This window comes from Hordeum vulgare, chromosome 5H (genome assembly GCF_904849725.1).
Source record: "Hordeum vulgare subsp. vulgare chromosome 5H, MorexV3_pseudomolecules_assembly, whole genome shotgun sequence".
Lineage (NCBI taxonomy): Eukaryota > Viridiplantae > Streptophyta > Magnoliopsida > Poales > Poaceae > Hordeum > Hordeum vulgare.
Window position 1 is genome coordinate 4047734 of NC_058522.1, and position 23894 is coordinate 4071627.

The 23894-nt window shown below is 50.8% G+C and overlaps 1 protein-coding gene across 1 annotated transcript; it reads right to left on the bottom strand.

The window, feature by feature from the left end:
* Positions 1-400: 400 nt before the first annotated feature.
* On the bottom strand, positions 401-1279 carry LOC123452903 (short-chain dehydrogenase ptmH-like). Its single transcript, XM_045129638.1, has one exon. The coding sequence runs from the start codon at positions 1277-1279 to the stop codon at positions 401-403; it is 879 nt and encodes a 292-aa protein (XP_044985573.1).
* Positions 1280-23894: the final 22615 nt, after the last annotated feature.

The following is a 23894-nucleotide window of genomic DNA, read 5'->3' on the forward strand; positions in this document are numbered from 1 at the left end:
AGGGGGTGGGGGGGTGCGAGAGGCGGCTGTGTGGGTCTCATGCACTTCCCCAGTCTGCGTCGTTCTTGGTTCACAGTTTAACTTATATTTAGCTAGTCAAAATGATGATCTAGAACTACGGGCACGCCCTATAAACCGAGACGGAAGGAGTAGCATACATTTTAAAAGAAAAGAAGATGGTTATAACAAATTAAAAAATATGTAAAGGACTTTGCCCTAAAAGATCTTGGTGACTTGCATTTCTTCTTGGGAATGGAGGTAAAGAAGGTAACCAATGGTATACTTCTTAGTCAAGAAAAATATGTATCAGATATACTGAAGAAGGCTGGTATCAGATATCAGATATTCTTGGGAATGGAAACAAGAAGAAGGACCATGCTCAAAGCATGGCTAGAGTTTGTTAAAGCTTATTGAGCCCGAACCGCCTCGCGAAGAAGGCGTCACGGGCCCAGGCCGGCGACATGGCAAGCACGGCGAACAACCCCGTCATGCTCCCGTACACGATCTCCCGCGGTGGCCTCGGCCGCATAACCCGCGCCGCCACGTGCCTCGCAAACACCGAAGCCTCCGTCGCCCCCGTCCCCTGCGACGCCCGGGCCCGCTCCTCGATCGCCGCCGTGAACTCACGGTACATCCCCCACTGTTGTTGTCCCTGCTTCGCCCCGGCGAGCTGCGCGGTATTGGCGTGGCCCAGGCCGGACCGCACCGCCCCGGGCACCACCTTCACGACATGCACCCCGAACGGCGCGAGCTCCAGACGCAGCGCATCAGTGGCGGCGTGCACCGCCGCCTTGGACGCACAGTAGACCCCAGCCCATGGCGTGGCGGCGGTGCCGACGACGCTGCCCACGTTCACCACGCGCCCGGACCGCCGCGACGCCATGTGGGGCGCCACGGCATGCACGAGCCGCAGCTGGCCGAGGAAGTTCACGTCCATGGTGCGGCGCACGGCCTCGCCGCTCAGCTCCGCCAGCGGGCCCGTGCAGCCGATCCCGGCGTTGTTGACGAGCACGTCGATGCGGCCGTGGTCGCGCAGCACGCGTGACACGGTCTCGACAACACTGGCGTCGGACGTGACATCGAGAGGGAGGCGATCGACGACGACGGTGTCATCTAGGCCCGCGAGGTCCGGGACGCGGTCGGGGATGTCGGTGGCGATGACACGGCAACCGAGGGCGGCAAAGGCACGGCAGTACTCGTAGCCGATGCCGCCCTTGGCGCACCCCGTGATGAGCACCACCGGCGCCGCCTTGCCCTCGCCGTCGTTGACGTTAGCCATCTATGATCTGATAGTAATAGTGCATGTATATATAGCATATACTCGCTCCTAAGTGATGAAGCAAACACCAACATTGGTGTTGGCGCGTGTTTGGTATGTCCGTCGAGGCAGGAATATGCAGTAGGGATATGCGAGTGCTGTTGGCGCCTTCCTCTCTCTTTGATAACTCCGGCCGGCCGGCCGGCCGACTAGGTTTGTCTGAACTCAAATTCAATAGCTTGCATACTCGACACTTCACCAATACTGCCTTGTCAGAGTGGCAGAGCACACATTCCCACAGGAGAAACTTCTAAATACTTCTTCTTCAGTACAACCCTCCCGGCTACAACGACAGCTCAGATTAAATGATATCTTTTTATAAAAAAGGGCAGGATAGTCTTTTCCCCGTTCCAACGTATGTGCGTCAGCCCCACGGCGCCAGCGGACGGTCGGGCGACGTACAGGTACTGGAGGATGTCGCGGGTATAAGTCTGACAGTAGATGTGTAGGGTACGAAAGTAGAGGGCAGAGTCCTAGCTACGGCAAGGTTGTATGAGTTCTGACCCCTCTACGGTGGAGGTAACAGCCCTACGTCTCAATGCTCTGGAGCTTTTGTGTCGAGTGGAATACATGTGTTACAAAATGCGAACCCCTGTGCCAGAGAAGAGGGGTGGCTTATATGGAGTGCGATGCCCCTCATAGGTGTCCAGCCTGCAAGCGTGCAATAAGTGAGATTGAATGCATACGTTACAAGTAACGTATGCCATAAATGACATTAACTACAGTAATCTAACGTCTGACCGTTAGCCTCACTGGAGTGGCTTATGGCCTTCTATGTCGAGTGGCTTCTAGTCTTCACCGAGTGGAATCCAGTCGTCGAGTATAAGATAATCCTCCGAGTGGTTCTCTACCGAGTGGACCAGAGGTTGTCTTAATCCAGTCGGTTGGTATCTTGTGATCTTCAAGCTAATAATGATGTGCCCTTGGGTAGGACTTATAGGTCAGGCCTATGACCATACCCCGGGGCTATAACCCCATTATTAGCCCCCGAATGGATAGAGGTTCGAGTGATGAAGGTGTAACTGTAAGTCTTGATATAGCAGACTGAATTTGAATGCTCTTCAACGTTTCGTCGAATTGGATGTCGATTGCAATCTTCGCCATTCGCCTTGATCAATTATGCTTGGTACAAAATATCTGAGTGGATTTTAAGATCCGAGTGAGAGAACGAAACGGCACGTCTGACAGGATCTTTTGATGTGACCAGTCACCCCATCAGTTCCGGATTTTCTTGGATTTGAAAATTTCGGTTGCCACGCGTTACACGGTGATGACATCATCACCATCAAGTGGATCCCGTCGCCTCGATTCCTGCGCCTCTATCTCCGCCACATATCTCGTGGTGGCCTGCGAAGGGATAAGTCGAGGGCCCACTTGCTAGTGACCCAGTTGGCTGGTTATAAAAGCCTCCAGTGCTAGGGTTTGGAACAACATCGTCTTCTTCCTCTCTTATGCTCTTCCTTCTCTTTAGCCACCAACGCAAACCGAAGCAATCAATCTCACCGCTGCCACTATGACGAAAGGGCAGACCGACAAGTTGGAGAAGGTGAAGAAGAAGGGTGTCGCCAAGTCAAAGAAGCAAGCTCTGCCACCGGGCTGGATCCAGGGGGATTTCCTCCGATCCACTATGCGGAAGGAGGATCTCCTCGACCTCGTCGAGCATGGCATGTTGACGGACAAGTCTTGGAGGCTTCCTGGAGATGAGGTCGAGCCCGAGCCGCGGGAGGGAGAGCGGGTTCTCCTCCTGACCCATATCGAAAGAGGTTTCTCTCGGTCGCCCCATCCTTTCATTCGGGGGTTCTTGAACTTCTTTGGGGCGCAGTTGCATCATTTTCCTCCGAATGCCATTGCGCATCTTTCTTGCTTTATCACCTTGTGTGAGTGTTTCTTGGGGTGTCCTCCTCACTGGGGACTCTTTAAATCCATCTTCACCGTGCGATCTCAGCCGGTGAAGAAAGTTAATCCGACTGATGACAAGACTCATGTCATCCAGTTGTGTGGGGGTTTAGGTCTTCAGAAGAGAGCCAAAAGTAGCTATCCTGCCATGACCTTTCCTGAATTGGTTCGCAACTGGCAAGCCACTTGGTTCTACTGTAATGATGTTGCTTGCCCGAACATGTTGAGTGGACTCCCTCCCTTTACTCTAGAGCGACCGAGTGCTCCGAGGACGTTAGTGTTGACGAAGGAGGAGAAAACTCAGGTGGATCCCTTGGTCAAAGCGCTGATTGGTCTGGTCCGCAACAGAGTGACAGGAATGGATCTGTTAGAGACCTTCCTTGGCAGACGCATCCAACCTTTCCAGGCTCGGGACCACACTATGTGGCTTTACACCGGTCCTGAGGACTCCACTCGGTCTCATCCCGAGGAAGTGAATGAAGACACACTAGCGAAGTGGATCCGCGGAATAGCCAGTCCTTGTGATAATCTGATGGGGGCGAAAAGGGTCCTGCCCTTCTCAGCTGAAAATCCGCCGACAAACAAGGTTAGTTCTGCTCTGTTGAATATTTTTGCGTTCGAACCGAGTGCTTGCAATTTCCTTGTCGACTGAGCTTGTGGATCGTATCTTGCAGTAGTGGACGAACTTGCATTCTCCGGTCCCGAATGGCAACACACTCGATCTTGATGAGGGGAGCATGGAGGACAGTGTGGAGAGTTAGGACTATGTCGATGACAGCGAAGAGACCGAGGAGGAGGAGTCGGAGGAGAGCGAGGAGGAAGATTCATCTCCTTCTCGCCATGAGCCTCAGACCAAGCAGCGTCATGACCCCGCGGGCACTCCAAGCAAACCTTTGGCGTCAAGTGGCAGGAGTGCCAAGCACGTCAGGGGATCGTCTGGAGAACCAGTGGAACAGCCTACAAAGGTGCCCGAGCCCAGCGAACCCAAACCTCGGAAGGCTCTGTCTAGGATGAGGATTGCCGTTCCAGTCGCCTCCGCGTAAGTACTTGATCTTCTATTCTTATCCGAGTGAACTTTTTCATTGATGATGTCCGAATGAGACGCCGCGAGGGGACGAAGATCCCATGGAGGTTGACACCGCGAACGCAGCCACCTCGCAGCTAGGTATAACTGATTTCCCATTCCGAGACATTCCTCCGTGTGTATGGTTTCCTGGCTGTAACTTCTGATGTTTCTGTCTGCCAGCCGCGCCTGCTGCAAGAGAGGTCATCCAGCTGGACGACGATGATCAAAGGCAACCAGCTGCTGCGGTGGAACCCGTTGTGTCTGAGGTGCCCGTGGAGGAAATGGCTATAGTGAGTGCTCCGTCGGTTAGTTCAGTCGTTGTCACCACGACTCCGACTGGATTGCAGTCGAGCGCTCAAGTTGTTTCTGCTGCAGCCTCTGGATTGATGTCACCCACGACCGTGTACACCAGACGTCGTGTCCCTGAAGACCAGACTGGTTCCGTCAAGGAGGCTATGATCCAGGCAGAGCTGATGACGCAACAAGCGAAAGGAGTCTATGACGCCATCGTCTTGGTGTACAACAACAACGTGGTGCTCCAAGAAAACGTCCGAGTAAATTCGACCATAAGTTTGAATTCTGACTCACACCCAGTGGGTGTTTTTGTAGAAATGTCTTTGTTTTATTTGCGTTCCAGTGGGGTCACTCCGAGTGAACCCACTTGGTGTAGTCCCCGAGACCGCTGTCGAGTGCTTGCACTAGCAGTGGTCTTAATCACTAGAGATATTTTTGTTTGTTGATGAAGGTCAACCAGAACGGATCTGGTTGAGTGTTGAATCCAGCGAGGGCACGCTAAGTGCACCCACTGGGTGTAGTCCCCGAGACTATTATTAATCGCTAGTGAATGATAATAGTCTTAAGCACTTAAATTTATAATATTTTTGGCTCGTCAGGACGGACCTTGTCGAGTGATAAACCAGTGGGGTCACGCCGAGTGAACCCACTGGGTGTAGTCACCGAGACTATTGTTAAATGCTTGCATCATGAGGAGTCTGAAGTTTAAGACGTATAATGTCGAATGACTTTTATTTTCCGCTCGGGAGTAGAAAAATAATTGTGTCGAATGACTTGTATTTCTCCACTAGGAAGTAGAAAATAATTTTGTCGAATGACTTGTATTTCTCCACTCGGAAGTAGAAAAATACTTGTGCCGAATGAAACTGACTTTTCCACTCAGATGTTTTTTGTAGAAGGCTTGCGAGATTGGGTCGCAGTACACCCAGGTGGAATCTGAGAAGAACAAGCTGAAGCTGTAGTGTGATGCGATGAAAAAGTTGCTGGAAGACAAGGATCTAGTCCTTGCCAAGCTGAAGAACAAGTCCGAAGCTGATGAACTGAAGCTTGCGTACTTTAATAAGTTGATGGCACAAAATAAACAGATGAAGAACGAAAGAGACGAATGGGCGAAGAAACTTCACTCCATTTCAAAAAGGGGAAATACCTTAGAAAGTTTTGTAAAAGATTTCCTGGGAAAGATGCTTGATTCTCTCATTGGTATGTTCCCTTTACCGAGTGAGTCTTAGCATTTTTCGTCGACTGATATGCATCTGATATTTCGTTGTTCTTCTTCTATAGAGTTTTGTCCTGATTTCGAAAAAGAGACCTTTGAGGTGGAGCCATACTTGGATCCCTTCAAGTTTCCTGTTCCCGATGACTTGGCCGTGAACATGTATCGCCTCAACTGCCGCCTCATTAAAGTTCAAGGATACTTCACTGGACTACGAGCTGCTGTGGGAAGAATCGACAAAGAGCTATGGCCTGAAGACACGTTCCTCGTCGGTCTGGATGTTGTGATAGAGCGTCTGGGTCGTGTTCCTGAGAGAGTCCATGCGTGGAAGAAATCAGCCGCTCGGTGTGGGGCTGATGTGACTCTTTCTCTCGTCAGGGTCCACTGTAAGGAGATGTCGTGGGTATAAGTCTGACAGTAGATGTGTAGGGTACAAAAGGATGGGCAGAGCCTTAGCTACGGCGAGGTTGTATGAGTTCAGGCCCCTCTACGGTGGAGGTAAAAGTCCTATGTCTCAGTGCTCTTGGGAGCTTGTTGTCGAGTGGAATATGGATTACAGTGAATTGCTAACCCCTCCACCAATGGGGAAGGGAGACTTATATAGAGTGTGCTACCCTTCATAACGGTTCGGTGCACAGGGATGGAGTAGTGGCGAATAACTGCATACGTTACAGGTAACGTATGTCTTAAATGCTAATAAAGGTACATGGAAACGTATGACTGTTGCCCTCCAGGGGGGTTACGATGTATAGACTGGAATCCAGTCGGTAAGCTTGATACGCTCCGAATGCTCATCTCCGACTGGATGATGTAAGAATCGTCACCGACTAGATGATGGGAAGTCTTTAATTCAGTCGGAACTGACTAAGGGCTTTATCCCTTATGAAGGGTAGTCCTTGGATAGGACCCATTGGGCAGGCCTATGACCCTACCCTAGGACTATAACCCCATCATTAGTCCCCGAATGGATTGGGGTTGGAACGACGAAGCGATGCGTGGACTACGGATCCGACTGGTATGGATGCGACTTTGGCGTTGTTTGCCTCGATCCATTTTATCCTCTTGACCAGTGAGCCGAGTGGATGGATTTGTGAAACGAACCGTCAGTGAGTTAGTGTTTCCGTGGAATCTTTTGACGTGACCAGTCAACTGACAACGGCGGATTTTCTAGGATCCTCAAATTTCGGTTGCCGCACGCTCGACGGGGATGATGACATCGTAATCGAGTAGTATCTATCGCCTCGATTTCCATGCCTTCATCTCCTCCACTAATATCGCAACGACCGGTCGGGGGATAAGATTTCGGGGCCACCTTCTAGTGACCAAGTCGGAACCTTATTTAAACCTCTTCAGCGAGGGTTTTTCGTTGCACTCGCCTGATAACTCGCACTTGCCCCGCTTCTCTCGCGACCCCCTGTGCATCCCAAGCTCCTTCCTTCCCCTCCTCCCCCGCGGATCTGCAGCCTCCACCATGACGAAGGGGCAGACGAGCAAGCTCGAGGCGCGGAAGAAGAAGAAAGCAGCGGCTCGTGCTCAGCGGCGGCAGCGAGCATTGCCGGCGGGTTGGATCCAGGGGGATTTCCTCCCCTCCACGGTGACGGTGGCGGACATGCTGGAGCTGGTGGAGCAAGGCATGATCGAGCACAAGACGTGGAGGCTGCCGGCGGAGGGCGAGACGGAGCTGGCGCCCCAGGTGGGGGAGCGCGTCCTGCTGCTCAGTCACGTGTACCGAGTGTCGTGGGTATAAGCCTGACAGTAGATGTGTAGGGTACGAAAAGGATGGGCAGAGTCCCAGCTACGGCGAGGTTGTATGAGTTCAGGCCCCTCTACGGTGGAGGTAATAGCCCTATGTCTCAGTGCTCTGGGAGCTTGTTGTCGAGTGGAATATGGAATACAATGATTTGCTAACCCCTGCACCAGCGGGGGAGGGTGGCTTATATAGAGTGCGCTGCCCTCCACAACGGTTCCGGTACAGGGGTGGAGTAGTGGCGATTGAATGCGTACGTTACAGGTAACGTACGTCCTAAATGCTAATAAATGCACCGGGAAATGTACGACCGTTTCCCTCCACGGGGGTTACGATGTTCCGAGTGGCATCCAGTCGGTTAGTTGGATGCTCTCCGAATGCTAGTCTCCGACTGGATGGTCGAGGACCTGTTACCGACTGGACGATGGGGACTCCTTAATTCAGTCGGAACTGACTAAGGGCCTTGTCCCTTATGAGGGGTAGTCCTTGGGTAGGACTTACAGGGCAGGCCTATGACCCTACCCTAGGACTATAACCCCATCATTAGTCCCTGAATGGATTGGGGTTGGAACGACGAAGCGATGCTTGAAGTTTGGATCCGACTGGAACGGATGTGACTTTGGCATTGCTTGCCTCGATCCATTGTAAATTATCTGACCAACGATCCGGGTGGAAATCTTTGTGGAACAAACTGTCGGAAACCGAGTGCTTCCAGGGTATCTCTTGACGCGACTAGTCAACTGACAGTAGCAGATTTTCCGGGATCCTTAAATTTCGGTTTCCGCGCGCTCAGCGGAGATGACGCCAGCGCGCTCGAGTAGCGTCTGACGCCTCGATTCTCGCACTTTCAACTTCTCCACTGGTATCGCCGCGGTCGGTCGGGGGACAAGGTTTCGGGGCCACCTGCCAGCGACCCAGTCGGAACCTTACTTAAATCCCAGCGGCAAGGGTTTTTCGTTAAGCCCGCCAGATCTTTTGCCTTTGCTTCGTCCTCCTCGCCGCCTCCAGTGCACCTAACCTCTCAACTCCTCCTTCCCTTCCGCGGATTCGCAGCTTCCGCCATGACCAAGGGTCAGACCAGCAAGATGGAGGCGAGGAAGAAGAAGGGGAAGGCGGCGGCTCCTGCTCAGCGGCGCCAGCGGCCGTTGCCGGATCTGCTGCAGCTGGTGGAGCACGGGATGATCGTGCACAAGTCTTGGAGGCTGCCGACGGAGAATGAGGTCGAGCCGGCACCCCGGGAGGGGGAGCGCATCCTGCTGCTCAGCCATGTCTATCGAGGTTTCTCTCTGCCCCCGCATCCTTTCTTCAAGGGCATTATGAACCACTTCGGGGCCAGCTTCACCACTTTCCTCCGAATGCTATTGCCCATCTCTCTGCTTTCATAGTTATGTGCGAGTGCTTCATCGGCTGCCCTCCCCATTGGGGGTTGTTCAAACATATATTCTCTGCTAGATCTCGAACTATCAAACGACTCAGTCAGTCGGATGATAAAACGCATCTTCTCCAACTCTGCGGAGACTTAGGTTTCCAGAAAAAGAGTCGGAGTAGTTATCCTTCTCTTCAGCTGAGTGAGTCGGTTAGGAACACGCAGTCGACGTGGTTCTACTGCCAAGACATTGCCTGCCCGAATGCCTCGACAGGGTTGCCTTCTTTTAGCTTAGATCGTCCCACTCCACCTAAGCGGCTCACGCTCACGAAGGCGGAGAAGATCGACATCCAGCCTCTGGTCGACGCACTCGTAGACGTCGTCAGAAGGGGAGTCACAGGCATGGATTTGCTGGAGACTTTCCTTGGTCGGCGCATACAACCACTGCAGGCTCATGACCACGCCATGTGGCACTACACGGGGCCCGAAGACTCCACTCGGACCAACGTCTTGAGCGTGACCGAGGAGAAGGTGGCGTCATGGGTGCTCCAGATCACAGGCGCCTGTGAGAACCCCAGAGGGTCTCGGCGAGTGAGGGCTTTCAGCGCGAACAATCCTCCTCCGAACCAGGTGAGTACCCTTTGTCGAGTGCACGTATCTGTTTTAGTTCTATCGCTTTCTTGAATCTCTGCCTGTCATTTGATGTCGCCGACTGTATTTCACGCAGAAGTGGACCAACTGGTTTTCTCCTGTCTCGAACGGGAACCCGGACGAGGAGGAGGAAGAAGGCAGCCAGGAGGGCAGTGTGGAGAGCGGCGAGTATGTCTTCGACAGTGGAGAGACGGAGGAGGAGTCTGGTGAAGAAGAGGAGGATGACGAAGAGCAGGACTCGTCGCCTCCGCTGCCAGAGCACCGGACCAAGCGCCGACACGAACCCGCGGTTCCCTCAGCCCCTCCAGCATCCTCGAGTGCTCCACCTGCTGCTCCCATGGTTCCGAGTGCTCGGAGCACCAAGAGGGCCAGGGACGCTGCTGTCGAGTCCGTGGGTCAGCCTTCCAAGGTGGCCAAACCGAGTGGGTCTAAACCTCAGAAGGCTTTGCCGCGGATAAGGGTCGTCGTTCCTGTCACCTCGACGTAAGTGCTCTGTTCCTCCAACCTCTTATGATATTCGGTTGAACTCCTATTTGAAGGTCGAATGAATTTCACTCGACAGGGCTGCCACCTCTGCCACCTCTCCGGCGCGCCAGGAGGATGATCCCATGGACGCGGACAACGTCGTCTCGTCCCAGCCAGGTGCGTTGTAGTGACTCCGAGAGTGTTATACTATCGTGTCGCGAATTCTATCTCAACTCTTGCCTCTTTCTTTTTCTGAGATCTCATCTCGTTCGGTCTATCAGGGGCGATTTTCGTGGACGACGGCGACCAGGGGAGACCTGAGCAAGCCGCGGAGCCTGTTCTTGAGGCTGCCCCGCCAGTCACTGCTCTCGCCGCAAACGTGCTGCCGACTGAGGCGATGCCGCCGACTGAAATGGCGCTGGTGGCTGATGAACCTACTGGAGCGGGTCTTGGGATGCCTCAGGAACTTCCAATGATGCCAGGCTCGTCGAATGTCGAGTTCAACATCCAGCGTCTCCCGGAGGAGCAAGTGGGAGCGGCCAAGGGGGCCATGGTGCAGGCGGAGCTGATGGCGGGAGAAGCCAAGAAGGCATACGACTCCATCGCATCCCTGTACCAGCGGAGTTTGGAGTTGCGGGAAGATATCCGAGTAAGTGGGCTAGTAAGTATTTACTTTTCTCTTGTAACCCACTGGGTGTTCTCGGATATCGGATGATGTTTGCAATGGGTTCACTCTGAGTGAACCCAGTGGGTGTAGTCCCCAAGACTTCTGTCGAGTGCTTGCACCGATAGTTGGCTTTATACATATTGTCTTTGCCTTGGTCAGATCTGGAAATAATATGGTCGACTGCAAACAGTTGTGGCAGTCGGGGTGCACTTACTATAAGAGTCCCCGAGAGTAATTTTACTCAGGTCGGGTAGTATTAGCCTCGTAGGCGTAGGTGGTAACATGTATCTCAATAGGGCGGGCCTGCTTGAGTTGCATGCCAGTGGGGTCACTCTCCACTGGGTGTAGTCCCCGAGACCGCTGTCGACTGCTTGCGTCGGCAGGGGTCTGAAGAACTTAGACTTTTATTGTTGAATTGTCTGATTGTCTCTTGGTGCTCGCTGGCAGAAAACTTGTGAAATGGGGACAGCATATGAGACTCTGAGGGCGGAGAAGATTCAGTTTGCTGGTGAGCGGGATGTGGCACTGCTTGCAATGGCTGGTATGAAGGAGGTTCTGGCAGAACGAGAGAAGTCGTTGGAGCAGGCTCGTGACGTGAACAAAGTGCCGACTGAGGAAGTTGAGAAGATGGGGAAACAAAGGACTGCTCTGATGGGACAAATGGACGTGCTGAACAAACGGTGCAGAGCGCAGGAGAAATACGTCAGTGACTGGGCTCGGCAGATGATGACGTCTCTGGCTGGTAAGTCCTGCTTTTTCCGAGTGCTTGTGGTATGTGCGTCACACTCGGCGCTTATTGTTTGCTTGTCCTGTTGTTGCAGATTTTTGCGTTGACGCTGAAGCTGAAGCAGCTGATGTGGAGCGGTCGATTCATGAGAACGTTCCACTCGGCGAGGATGCCAATCGAGATCTGCTCGCAGCGCACATTCGCGTGGGCAAAGTTGGTCCTTTCATCGGTCGACTGAGAGAAGTCGTCGGCCGGATCGACAAGGAGCTTTGGCCGGAAGATGAGTCGCGGCAGGAGATGGACAACTTGATGAGTCGACTGGACGAGGTCCCCAACCGAGTGCAGTCATGGAAGAAATCTGCGGCTCGCTGTGGTGCAGATGTTGCTCTGTCCTTGGTCCGAGTGCATTGCAAGGAGGTGCGCGAGGAGAAGCTGAAAGCGTTGAAGGTCGCCAACACGAAGAAACTTCGATTCGAAGACTTCATGGAAACCTTCCTTGAAAGTGCCACCCGCATCGCCGACGGAATCGACCTGGACACCTTCGTGGAGCCCTCTTTATCCTCGGTATGTCGAGTGTTGATTTGTAAGAAACTTTGGCCACTGCTGTTGGCCGTCACATTCTTGTTTCGGTGTGGGTAAGCTTGATCCACACCGAGCTACTATCTTTGGTTGAACTTTGAATCGAACCTTTTGCTCTTCTGTTGCAATTTTGACTCGAGTTTTTGTTTGGCATTTCTTGGTGAAGCCAAAGGCAAACATTCGGAACATGTCAGTTGTCTTGACATCTGCATGAGTCTCATTGAGGGTCCGTGGAATTTCCGATTGGATCTGTATTGTCACCGAGTGGATCGGTAGGATCGCCGCTAGGTTGTCGAGTGCGACTATCAGGTCGCACTCGGGGCGAGTTGGTACTGATGTACTTGTCAGTTGTTTTGACATCCACATGAGTCTCAATGAGGGTCTGCAACCCATGTAGTTGTCAGTTGTTTTGACATCCACATGAGCCTCAATGAGGGTCTGCAACTCATGTAGTTGTCAGTTGTTTTGACATCCACATGAGCCTCAATGAGGGTCTGTAACTCATGTAGTTGTCAGTTGTTTTGACATCCACATGAGCCTCAATGAGGGTCTGTTGAGTTCCCGAGTGTACCTGTAGGATACAGTTGAAGGCGTGTGGGTGCTTAGGCGATTCTGCATCGCATCTAAGTCCCCGAGTGTGGCGTTAAGTGCACACTCGAAGAAAGTTAATACTTAGGCAATTTTTGATCGCAACTAAGTCCCCGAGTGTGACGTTAAGTGCACAGTCGGAGAAAGTTAATACTTAGGCGATTCGTGATCGCAGCTAAGTCCCCGAGTGTGACGTTAAGTGCACAGTCGGAGAAAGTTAATACTTAGGCGATTCTGGATCGCAGCTAAGTCCCCGAGTGTGACGTTAAGTGCACACTCGGAGAAAGTTAATACTTAGGCGATTCTGGATCGCAGCTAAGTCCCCGAGTGCGACGTTTAGCGCACACTCGGAGAAAGTTTGTACTTAGGCGATTCTTGATCGCAGCTAAGTCCCCGAGTGTGACGTTAAGTGCACACTCGGAGAAAGTTATTACTTAGGCGATTCTAGATCGCAGCTAAGTCCCCGAGTGCGACGTTTAGCGCACACTCGGAGAAAGTTTGTACTTAGGCGATTCTTGATCGCAGCTAAGTCCCCGAGTGCGACGTTTAGTGCACACTCGGAGAAAGTTATTACTTAGGCAATTCTGGATCGCAGCTAAGTCCCCGAGTGCGACGTTTAGCGCACACTCGGAGAAAGTTTGTACTTAGGCGATTCTTGATCGCAGCTAAGTCTCCGAGTGCGACGTTTAGTGCACACTCGGAGAAAGTTATTACTTAGGCGATTCTGGATCACAGCTAAGTCCCCGAGTGCGACGTTTAGTGCACACTCGAAGGATGTTAGTACTTAGGCGATTCTGGATCGCAGCTAAGTCCCCGAGTGCGACGTTTAGTGCACACTCGGAGAAAGTTTATACTTAGGCGATTCTGGTTCGCAGCTAAGTTTTTTTTTTTTTGAGACCGGAATCTGCGAACGCGGAAGAATTTTGAATCTGCAAAAACTCAATCTGCTTTGTATTACTTCAACGATACTTGTTCTTTACATTGCTTCAGTCGACGATCACGTGTAGCAGCGCTTCAGGAGATCTCCGCTCCATGCTCGCGGCTCGTCCGTTTCCCTGTCGAGGTTGTAGAGTCGATATGCTCAGTTGTTCAACACCTTGGAGATGATGAAGGGTCCTTCCTAGGCGGGAGCCAACTTGTGAGGTCTCTGCTGATCCACTCGGAGCACCAGGTCGCCTGCTTGGAATGTACGACTCCTGACGTGTCCCGCGTGAAAGCTCCGCAGGTCTTGTTGATAAATGGTTGAGCAATTGAGTGCCATCTCGCGCTCCTCCTCTAGAAGATCCACTCCGTCTTGCCTTGCTTGCTCTGCTTCAGCTTCGAAGAAGAGTTCAACTCGTGGAGCATTGTGAAGCAAGTCAGTCGGAAGGACTGCCTCTGCTCCATAAACGAGGAAGAACGGGGATCGCCCTGTAGATCTATTTGGGGTTGTGCGGAGACCCCAAAGCACCGAAGGCAGCTCGGTGACCCATGCGCCGGTGGCATGTCCCACTTCTCGCAAGAGTCGAGGCTTCAAACCTTGCAGAATAAGTACATTCGCCCGCTCTGCTTGCCCGTTTGTTTGGGGATGCGCCACAGATGCAAAATCCACTCGGATACCTTGGCCTGTACAGAAACCTTTGAATCTGTCCGAGTCAAAGTTTGTTCCATTGTTGGTGATTATGCTGTGAGGTACCCCGAATCTGGAGATGATGTCCCTAACAAACTTGATGGCCGTAAGGCCGTCGAGCTTTTTGATGGGCTTGGCTTCAATCCAGTTTGTGAACTTGTCGACTACCACCAACAGATGTGTGAATCCCCCTTGGCCTGTCCTGAATGGACCGACTGTATCTAATCCCCATACTGCAAACGGCCAAACAAGAGGGATTGTCTTCAACGCAGATGTTGGTTTGTGGGACTTGTTAGAGTAAAACTGACAGCCTTCACATCGGTCGACCATATCTTTCGCCATTTCATTCGCCTGCAGCCAGAAGAAGCCAGCTCTGAATGCTTTGGCGACGATTGCCCTTGAGGAGGCGTGATGACCGCAGGTTCCCGAGTGAATTTCTTCTAGGATTAACTGTCCCTCCTCAGGGGAGATGCATCGTTGAAGGACGCCTGAAATGCTTTCTTTGTACAACTGGCCATCAATGACAGTGAACGACTTTGACCTGCGGACGATCTGTCTTGCTTGGACTTCGTCTTCTGGTAATTCTTGCCTCAGGATGTATGCAATAAACGGCACAGTCCAATCGGGGATGATAGCAAGAATCTCCATAATCAAATCAACCACAGCAGGGACTTCGACTTCAGTCAGATCTGTCGAGCTCTTTGGTTGTACTGGTTCCTCGGTGAAAGGATCTTCTTTAACTGTAGGAAGGTGGAGGTGCTCTAGGCAGACGTCACTCGGGACTGGTCTCCGAGTGGATCCGAGTTTTGCCAATTCATCAGCTGCTTGGTTTTTCAGTCGCGGAACATGGTGGAGTTCCACACCTTCAAACTTTTTCTCAAGCTTCCTCACTGCATTGCAGTATGTGGTCATGGTGGGGTTCCTGACGTCCCACTCCTTCATCACTTGATTAACCACCAAATCCGAATCGCCATAGACCATCAGGCGACGGACGCCGAATGCGATGGCCATGCGTAGTCCATAAAGGAGAGCTTCATACTCTGCCTCGTTGTTGGAGGAATCAAAGTGTATCTGCAACACATACTTGAGTTTGTCACCCTTTGGCGATATGATCACAACGCCAGCGCCGGAGCTATTCAACATCTTGGACCCATCGAAGAACATTGTCCAATGAGCCGAGTAGATATGCGTCGGCTGCTGTTGTTCTACCCATTCTGCTATGAAGTCAGCCAGAGCTTGAGACTTTATAGCTTTCTTGGCCTCAAACTTGATGTCGCAGTATAACATCTCCATTGCCCACTTCGCCACTCGGCCCGATGCGTCCCGATTGTGTAGGATTTCCGACAACGGAGCATCAGAAACGACGGACATCGAGTGGTCTTGAAAATAATGAGCCACCTTCTTCGCAGTCATGCAAATCCCGTAGATAAGTTTTTGATAATGGGGATACCTCTGCTTGGAAGGAGTCAGGACTTCGGAGACATAATACACTGGTCGCTGAACCTTGTATGCTTTGCCTTCTTCTTCCCGTTCGACTGTAAGAACAATGCTGACGACTTGATTTGTAGCCGCGATGTAAAGAAGAAGGGGTTCTTTACTCAGCGGAGCAGTAAGAACCGGCTGGGTGGAAAGTACGACTTTGAGGTCGTTGAATGCGATTTGGGCTTCGTCTGTCCACTCGAAAGTATCTGATTTCTTCATGAGTCGGTACAGAGGAAGTGCCTTCTCGCCGAGTCGGCTGATAAACCTGCTCAAAGCCGCTAGGCAACCTGTGAGTCTTTGAACATCGTGTATTCTGACCGGCTGCTCCATTCGGACGATGGTCCCGATCTTTTCGGGGTTGACATCGATCCCTCGTTCGGAAACGAAGAAACCGAGTAACTTTCCACTGGGAACGCCGAATGAACACTTCGCTGGGTTGAGCTTGATATCGTACCTATGAAGGTTGGCGAATGTTTCTGCCAAGTCAGTCAGCAGGTCGGAACCTTTGCGTGACTTGACTACGATATCATCCATATACGCCTCCACATTCCGACCGATCTGGTCGAGGAGGCATTTTATCTTGCGCATAAAGGTTGCTCCTGCATTCTTCAAACCAAATGGCATAGTGATGTAGCAGAAGCACCCGAATGGGGTGATGAAGGCTGTTTTTAATTCATCGGGGCCATACTGACGGATCTGATGATAGCCCGAGTAGGCATCAAGGAATGACAAACGCTCGCAACCCGTAGTCGAATCGACAATTTGATCGACGCGGGGGAGCGGAAAATGGTCTTTCGGGCAGACCTTATTGAGATGCTTGAAGTCGATGCACATTCGGAGCGCCTTGTCTTTCTTGGGCACCATGACAACATTGGCGAGCCACTCGGAGTGGTGTACCTCGCGAATGAAGTTGGCTGCCAAAAGCTTAGCCACCTCTTCTCCGATTGTCTTCCTCTTGTGCGCGGCGGACCGACGCAGGCGTTCTCGGACAGGCCGAGCGGCGGGATCCACATGCAGTCGGTGCTCAGCCAACTCCCTGGGTACACCTGGCATGTCAGCGGGCTTCCATGCGAAGATGTCCTAGTTCTCACGGAGGAATTGGATGAGCTCGGCTTCCTATTTAGGATCGAGGGTGGTGGAGATGTTCGTCGGGGCAGCGGTGTCGTCCATCGGGTGGATGCTGACCTTCTTCGTCTCTCCCACCGACTGGAATGCGGACTCCGAAGCTGGCTTCTTCAATCGCATCAAGTCGGCGGGGTCGACTGTTTTCTTGTACTCGTCAAGCTCGAGGCCAGCCATCTGCTGATCGGCAATCCTCGATCCCTTCTGCAGACACTCCTCGGCCCGCTGCCGATTGCCGGTGATAGTGATCACACCTTTTGGGCCTGGCATCTTCAGCTTCAGGTACACGTAACATGGACGGGCCATGAAACGCGCATACGCCGGGCGGCCCAGAATTGCGTGGTACGCACTCTGGAAGTCCACCACCTCGAACATCAGCTTTTCCTTGCGGAAGTTCTTGTCGGAGCCGAAGACGACGTCCAACGCGATCTGGCCAAGTGACTTGGCCTTTCATCCAGGGACGACTCCATGGAACTGCATGCTGCTCTCGCTAAGTTTGGACATCGGAATGCACATCCCCTTGAGAGTGTTAGCGTACATGATGTTCAAGCCACTGCCGCCGTCCATGAGGACTTTGCGCAGTCGGACTCCTTCCACCACCGGGTCGACGACCAGAGCCTGCCTCCCTGGGGTGGGTACGTGTGCTGGATGATCCGACTGGTCAAAGGTGATCGCAGTCTGAGACCATTTGAGGAACGTGGGGTTGGTCGGCGTGGCCATGTTCACCTCCCTGTTCACCGGCTTCAGTCAACTCTTGCTCTCAACGTCAGCAAAAATCATCAGTGTTGCATGGACTTGGGGGAACGGATCCTCCTTGTCCTCCTCATCCTGTTCATTGTCCTTTTCACTCGGCTGCCCTTTGCCAAACCCCTGGATCAGGAGGCGAGATTGCCGAGTGGTATGCTTCGGAAATATGGCGTTGCCCTCTTCATCCATCTTCGTGTGAATTGGACATGGCTGGTCCAGGATGTGGTTTCCGAACTGTTTCTTCTTGGGGGTGAACCGAGCCTTCCCCTTGCCCTTGAACTTGGCATTGGTAACGGCTGCGGCCTGTGCCTGCGGAGTGGACGAAGCTTTCTGCTTCTGCTTCCGAGTGCTGTTCCCATCTCCATCGGCGACTGCTTTGTGCTTGCCACTACGAATGCGGTCCTCTTCTTCGCCATTTGCATAGCGTGCCACTATCTCCATCATCTTACTCATGGAGATGTCACCTGTTCGACCGAACTTCAGGTACAGATCTCTGTACCGCACGCCTGCCTTGAAGGCGCAGACTGCTTGCTGCTCTGTGACGTTCTCCACCGTGTGGTAGATGTTGGAATTATGCCCTAGAGGCAATAATAAATATAGTTATTATTATAATTCCTGTATCAAGATAATCGTTTATTATCCATGCTATAATTGTATTGAATGAAGACTTAAATACATGTGTGGATACATAGACAAAACACTGTCCCTAGCAAGCCTCTAGTTGGCTAGTCAGTTGATCAAAGATAGTCAGTGTCTTCTGATTATGAACAAGGTGTTGTTGCTTGATAACTGGATCACGTCATTAGGAGAATCACGTGATGGACTAGACCCAAACTAATAGACGTAGCATGTTGATCGTGTCATTTTGTTGCTACTGTTTTCTGCGTGTCAAGTATTTGTTCCTATGACCATGAGATCATATAACTCACTGACACCGGAGGAATACTTTGTGTGTATCAAACGTCGCAACGTAACTGGGTGACTATAAAGATGCTCTACAGGTATCTCCGAAGGTCTTCGTTGAGTCAGTATGGATCGAGACTGGGATTTGTCACTCCGTGTGACGGAGAGGTGTCTCGGGGCCCACTTGGTAATACAACATCACACACAAGCCTTGCAAGCAATGTGACTTAGTGTAAGTTGCGGGATCTTGTATTACGGAACGAGTAAAGAGACTTGCCGGTAAACGAGATTGAAATAGGTATACGGATACTGACGATCGAATCTCGGGCAAGTAACATACCGAAGGACAAAGGGAATGACATACGGGATTATATGAATCCTTGGCACTGAGGTTCAAATGATAAGATCTTCGTAGAATATGTAGGATCCAATATGGGCATCCAGGTCCCGCTATAGGATATTGACCGAGGAGTCTCTCGGGTCATGTCTACATAGTTCTCGAACCCGCACGGTCTGCACACTTAAGGTTCGACGTTGTTTTATGCGTATTTGAGTTATATGGTTGGTTATCGAATGTTGTTCAGAGTCTCGGATGAGATCACGGACGTCACGAGGGTTTCCGGAATGGTCCGGAAACGAAGATTGATATATAGGATGATCTCATTTGATTACCGGAAGGTTTTCGGAGTTACCGGGAATGTACCGGGAATGACGAATGGGTTCCGGGAGTTCGCCGGGGGGGGGGGGGGGCAACCCACCCCGGGGAAGCCCACAGGCCTTGGGGGTGGCACACCAGCCCTTAGTGGGCTGGTGGGACAGCCCAAGAAGGCCCTATGCGCCATAGGAAGAAAATCAAAGAGAAAAGAAAAAAAAAGAGGAGGTGGGAAAAGGGGGAAGGACTCCTCCTTCCAAACCTAGTTGGACTCGGTTTGGAAGGGGAGGGCTCCCCCCCTTGGCTCGGCCGAAGCCCTTAGGGGTCCTTGGACCCCAAGGCAAGGCTCCCCCTCTTCCCCCTATATATACGGAGGTTTTAGGGCTGATTTGAGAGGACTTTTCCACGGCAGCCCGACTACATACCACCACGGTTTTTCCTCTAGATCGCGTTTCTGCGGAGCTCGGGCAGAGCCCTGCTGAGATAAGATCACCACCAACCTCTAGAGCGCCGTCACGCTGCCAAAGAACTCTTCTACCTCTTCGTCTCTCTTGCTGGATCAAGAAGGCCGAGATCATCGTCGAGCTGTACGTGTGCTGAACGTGGAGGTGCCGTCCATTCGGCACTAGATTGTGGGACTGATCGCGGGACGGTTCGCGGGGCGGATCGAGGGACGTGAGGACGTTCCACTACATCAACCGAGTTCACTAACGCTTCTGCTGTACGGTCTACAAGGGTACGTAGATCACACATCCCCTCTCGTAGATGGACATCACCATGATAGGTCTTCGTGCGCGTAGGAAACTTTTTGTTTCCCATGCGACGTTCCCCAACAGTGGCATCTGAGCTAGGTTCATGCGTAGATGTCTTCTCGAGTAGAACACAAAAGATTTTGTGGGCGGTGATGTGCGTTTTGCTGCCCTCCTTAGTCTTTTCTTGATTCCGCGGTATTGTTGGATCGAAGCGGCTCGGACCGACATTACTCGTACGCTTACGAGAGACTGGTTTCATCGCTACGAGTAACTCCGTTGCTCAAAGATGACTGGCGGGTGTCAGTTTCTCCAACTTTAGTTGAATCGGATTTGACCGAGGAGGTCCTTGGATGAGGTTAAATAGCAACTCATATATCTCCGTTGTGGTGTTTGCGTAAGTAAGATGCCATCCTACTATATACCCATGGTCACCACGTAAAACATGCAACAACAAAATTAGAGGACGTCTAACTTGTTTTTGCAGGGTATGCTTGTGATGTGATATGGCCAACGATGTGATGTGATATATTGGATGTATGAGATGATCATGTTGTAATAGATAATATCGACTTGCACGTCGATGGTACGGCAACCGGCAGGAGCCATAGGGTTGTCTTTATACTAACGTTTGTGCTTGCAGATGCGTTTACTATTTTGCTAGGATGTAGCTTTAGTAGTAATAGCATGAGTAGCATGACAACCCTGATGGAGAGACGTTGATGGAGATCATGGTGTGGCGCCGGTGACAAGAAGATCGTGCCGGTGCTTGGTGATGGAGATCAAGGAGCACGTCATGATGGCCATATCATGTCACTTATGAATTGCATGTGATGTTAATCCTTTTATGCACCTTATTTTGCCTAGAACAATGGTAGCATTATGAGGTGATCTCTCACTAAAATTTCAAGACGAAATTGTGTTCTCCCCGACTGTGCACCGTTGCTACAGTTCGTCGTTTCGAGACACCACGTGATGATCGGGTGTGATAGACTCAGCGTTCACATATAACGGGTGCAAAACAGTTGCGCACGCGGAACACTCGGGTTAAGCTTGACGAGCCTAGCATGTGCAGACATGGCCTCGGAACACATGAGACCGAAAGGTCGATCATGAATCATATAGATGATATGATTAGCATGGGGATGCTTACCACTGAAACTATGCTCAACTCACGTGATGATCGGACTTGAGCTAGTGTAAGTGGATCATGAACCACTCAAATGACTAGAGAGATGTACTTTTTGAGTGGGAGTTTAGCGACTAATTTGATTAAGTTAAACTCTAATTATCTTGAACATAGTCTAAGTCCACTTTGAATATATTTGTGTTGTAGAGAAAGCTAAGTTGAAAGATGATGGAAGCAACTTTGTAGACTGGGCTCGTAATCTTAAGCTAATCTTACAAGCTGGGAAGAAGGATTATGTCCTTAATGCTGCGCTAGGACATGAACCACCCGCTACGGCTGATCAGGATGTTAAGAACGCTTGGTTAGCACGTAAGGAGGACTACTCAGTAGTTCAATGTGCGGTCTTGTATGGCTTAGAACCGGGACTTCAACGTCGCTTTGAGCGTCATGGAGCATTTGAGATGTTCCGGGAGTTGAAGTTTATCTTTCAGAAGAACGCCCGGATCGAGAGGTATGAGACCTCCGATAAATTCTATGCTTGCAAGATGGAGGAGAACTCGTCTGTCAGTGAACATGTGCTCAAAATGTCTGGGTACTCAAACCGTCTAGCTGAGCTGGGGATTGAACTCCCGCAAGAGGCTATCACTGACAGAATCCTTCAATCACTGCCGCCAAGCTATAAAGGCTTTGTGTTGAACTACAACATGCAAGGGATGAACAAGTCACCCGGCGAGTTGTTTGCGATGCTGAAAGTCGCAGAGTCTGAACTCCGTAAAGAACATCAAGTGTTGATGGTGAATAAGACCACTAGTTTCAAGAGAAATGACAAAGGCAAGAAGGGTAAATCAAAGAAGAGCGTCAAGCCTGTTGCCAATCCGACGAAGAAACCCAAAGCTGGACCTCAGCCTGAAACAGAGTGTTACTGTTGCCAGGGTATGGGTCACTGGAAGCGCAATTGCCCCAAGTATCTGGCTGATAAGAAGGCGGCCAAAGAAAAATCAGGTATATTTGATATACATTTTATTGATGTGTACTTAACCGGCTCTCGTAGTAGTGCCTGGGTATTCGATACCGGTTCTGTTGCTCATATTTGCAACTCGAAACAGGAACTGCGGAATAGACGAAGGCTGGCGAAAGATGAAGTGACGATGCGCATAGGAAATGGTTCCAAGGTTGATGCAATCGCCGTCGGCACAGTTTCACTTCAGTTACCATCAGGATTAGTTATGAACTTGAATCATTGTTATTTAGTGCCTGCGTTGAGCATGAACATTATATCTGGATCTTGTTTATTGCGAGACGGTTACTCTTTTAAGTCAGAGAATAATGGTTGTTCTATTTCTGTGAGTAACATCTTTTATGGTCATGCACCCAATGTGAGAGGATTGTTCATATTGAATCTTGATAGCGATACACACATACATAACACTGAGACCAAAAGAGTTAGAGTTAACAATGATAGCGCCATATTTTTGTGGCACTGCCGCTTAGGTCATATTGGTGTAAAGCGCATGAAGAAACTCAATGCCGATGGACTTTTGGAGTCACTTGACTTTGATTCACTTGACACGTGCGAACCATGCCTCATGGGCAAGATGACTAAAACTCCGTTCTCCGGAACAATGGAGCGTGCAAGTGACTTGTTGGAAATCATACATACCGATGTGTGTGGTCCGATGAGCGTAGAGGCACGCGGCGGATATCGTTATTTTCTCACCTTCAGTGACGATTTGAGTAGATATGGTTATGTCTACTTAATGAAGCACAAGTCTGAAACATTTGAAAAGTTCAAGCAATTTCAGAGTGAAGTTGAAAATCATCGTAACAAGAAGATCAAGTTCCTACGGTCTAATCGTGGGGGTGAATATCTGAGTTTCGAGTTTGGTGCTCACTTAAGACAATGTGGAATTGTTTCACAGTTGACACCGCCTGGAACACCACAGCGTAATGGTGTGTCCGAACGTCGTAATCGTACTTTATTAGAGATGGTGCGATCTATGATGTCTCTTACCGATTTGCCGTTATCGTTTTGGGGTTATGCATTAGAAACAGCTGCATTCACTTTAAATAGGGCACCATCAATATCCGTTGAGACGACACCATACGAATTGTGGTATGGCAAAAGGCCAAAGTTGTCGTTTCTTAAAGTTTGGGGATGTGATGCTTATGTCAAAAAGCTTCAGCCTGAAAAGCTGGAACCCAAAGCGAAAAAGTGCATCTTCATAGGTTACCCAAAAGAGACAGTTGGGTACACCTTCTATCTCAAATCCGAGGGCAAAGTGTTTGTTGCTAAAAACGGAGCTTTTCTCGAGAAGGAGTTTCTCTCGAGAGAATTGAGTGGGAGGAAGATAGAACTTGATGAGGTTGTCGAACCTCTCATCCCTTTGGATGGTGGCGCAGGGCAAGGGGAAACCTCTGTCGTTGCGACGCGGTTGAGGAGGAAGTTAATGATGATGATCATGAAACTCCGGTTCAAGTTTCTGTAGAACCACGCAGGTCGACGAGACCACGTGCTGCTCCAGAGTGGTACGGTAATCCCGTCTTGTCAATCATGTTGTTAGACAACAATGAACCTGCAAATTATGAAGAAGCAATGGTGGGCCCAGATTCCAACAAATGGCTAGAAGCCATGAAATCCGAGATAGGATCCATGTATGAGAACAAAGTGTGGACTTTGGAAGTATTACCTGAGGGCCGTAAGGCTATTCAGAACAAATGGATCTTTAAGAGGAAGACGGACGCTGACGGCAATGTGACCGTTTATAAAACTCGACTTGGGGCAAAGGGTTTACACAAGTTCAAGGAGTTGACTACGATGAGACATTCTCACCCGTAGTGATGCTTAAGTCCGTCAGAATCATGTTAGCAATAGCTGCATTTTTCGATTATGAAATCTGGCAGATGCATGTCAAAACGGCGTTCCT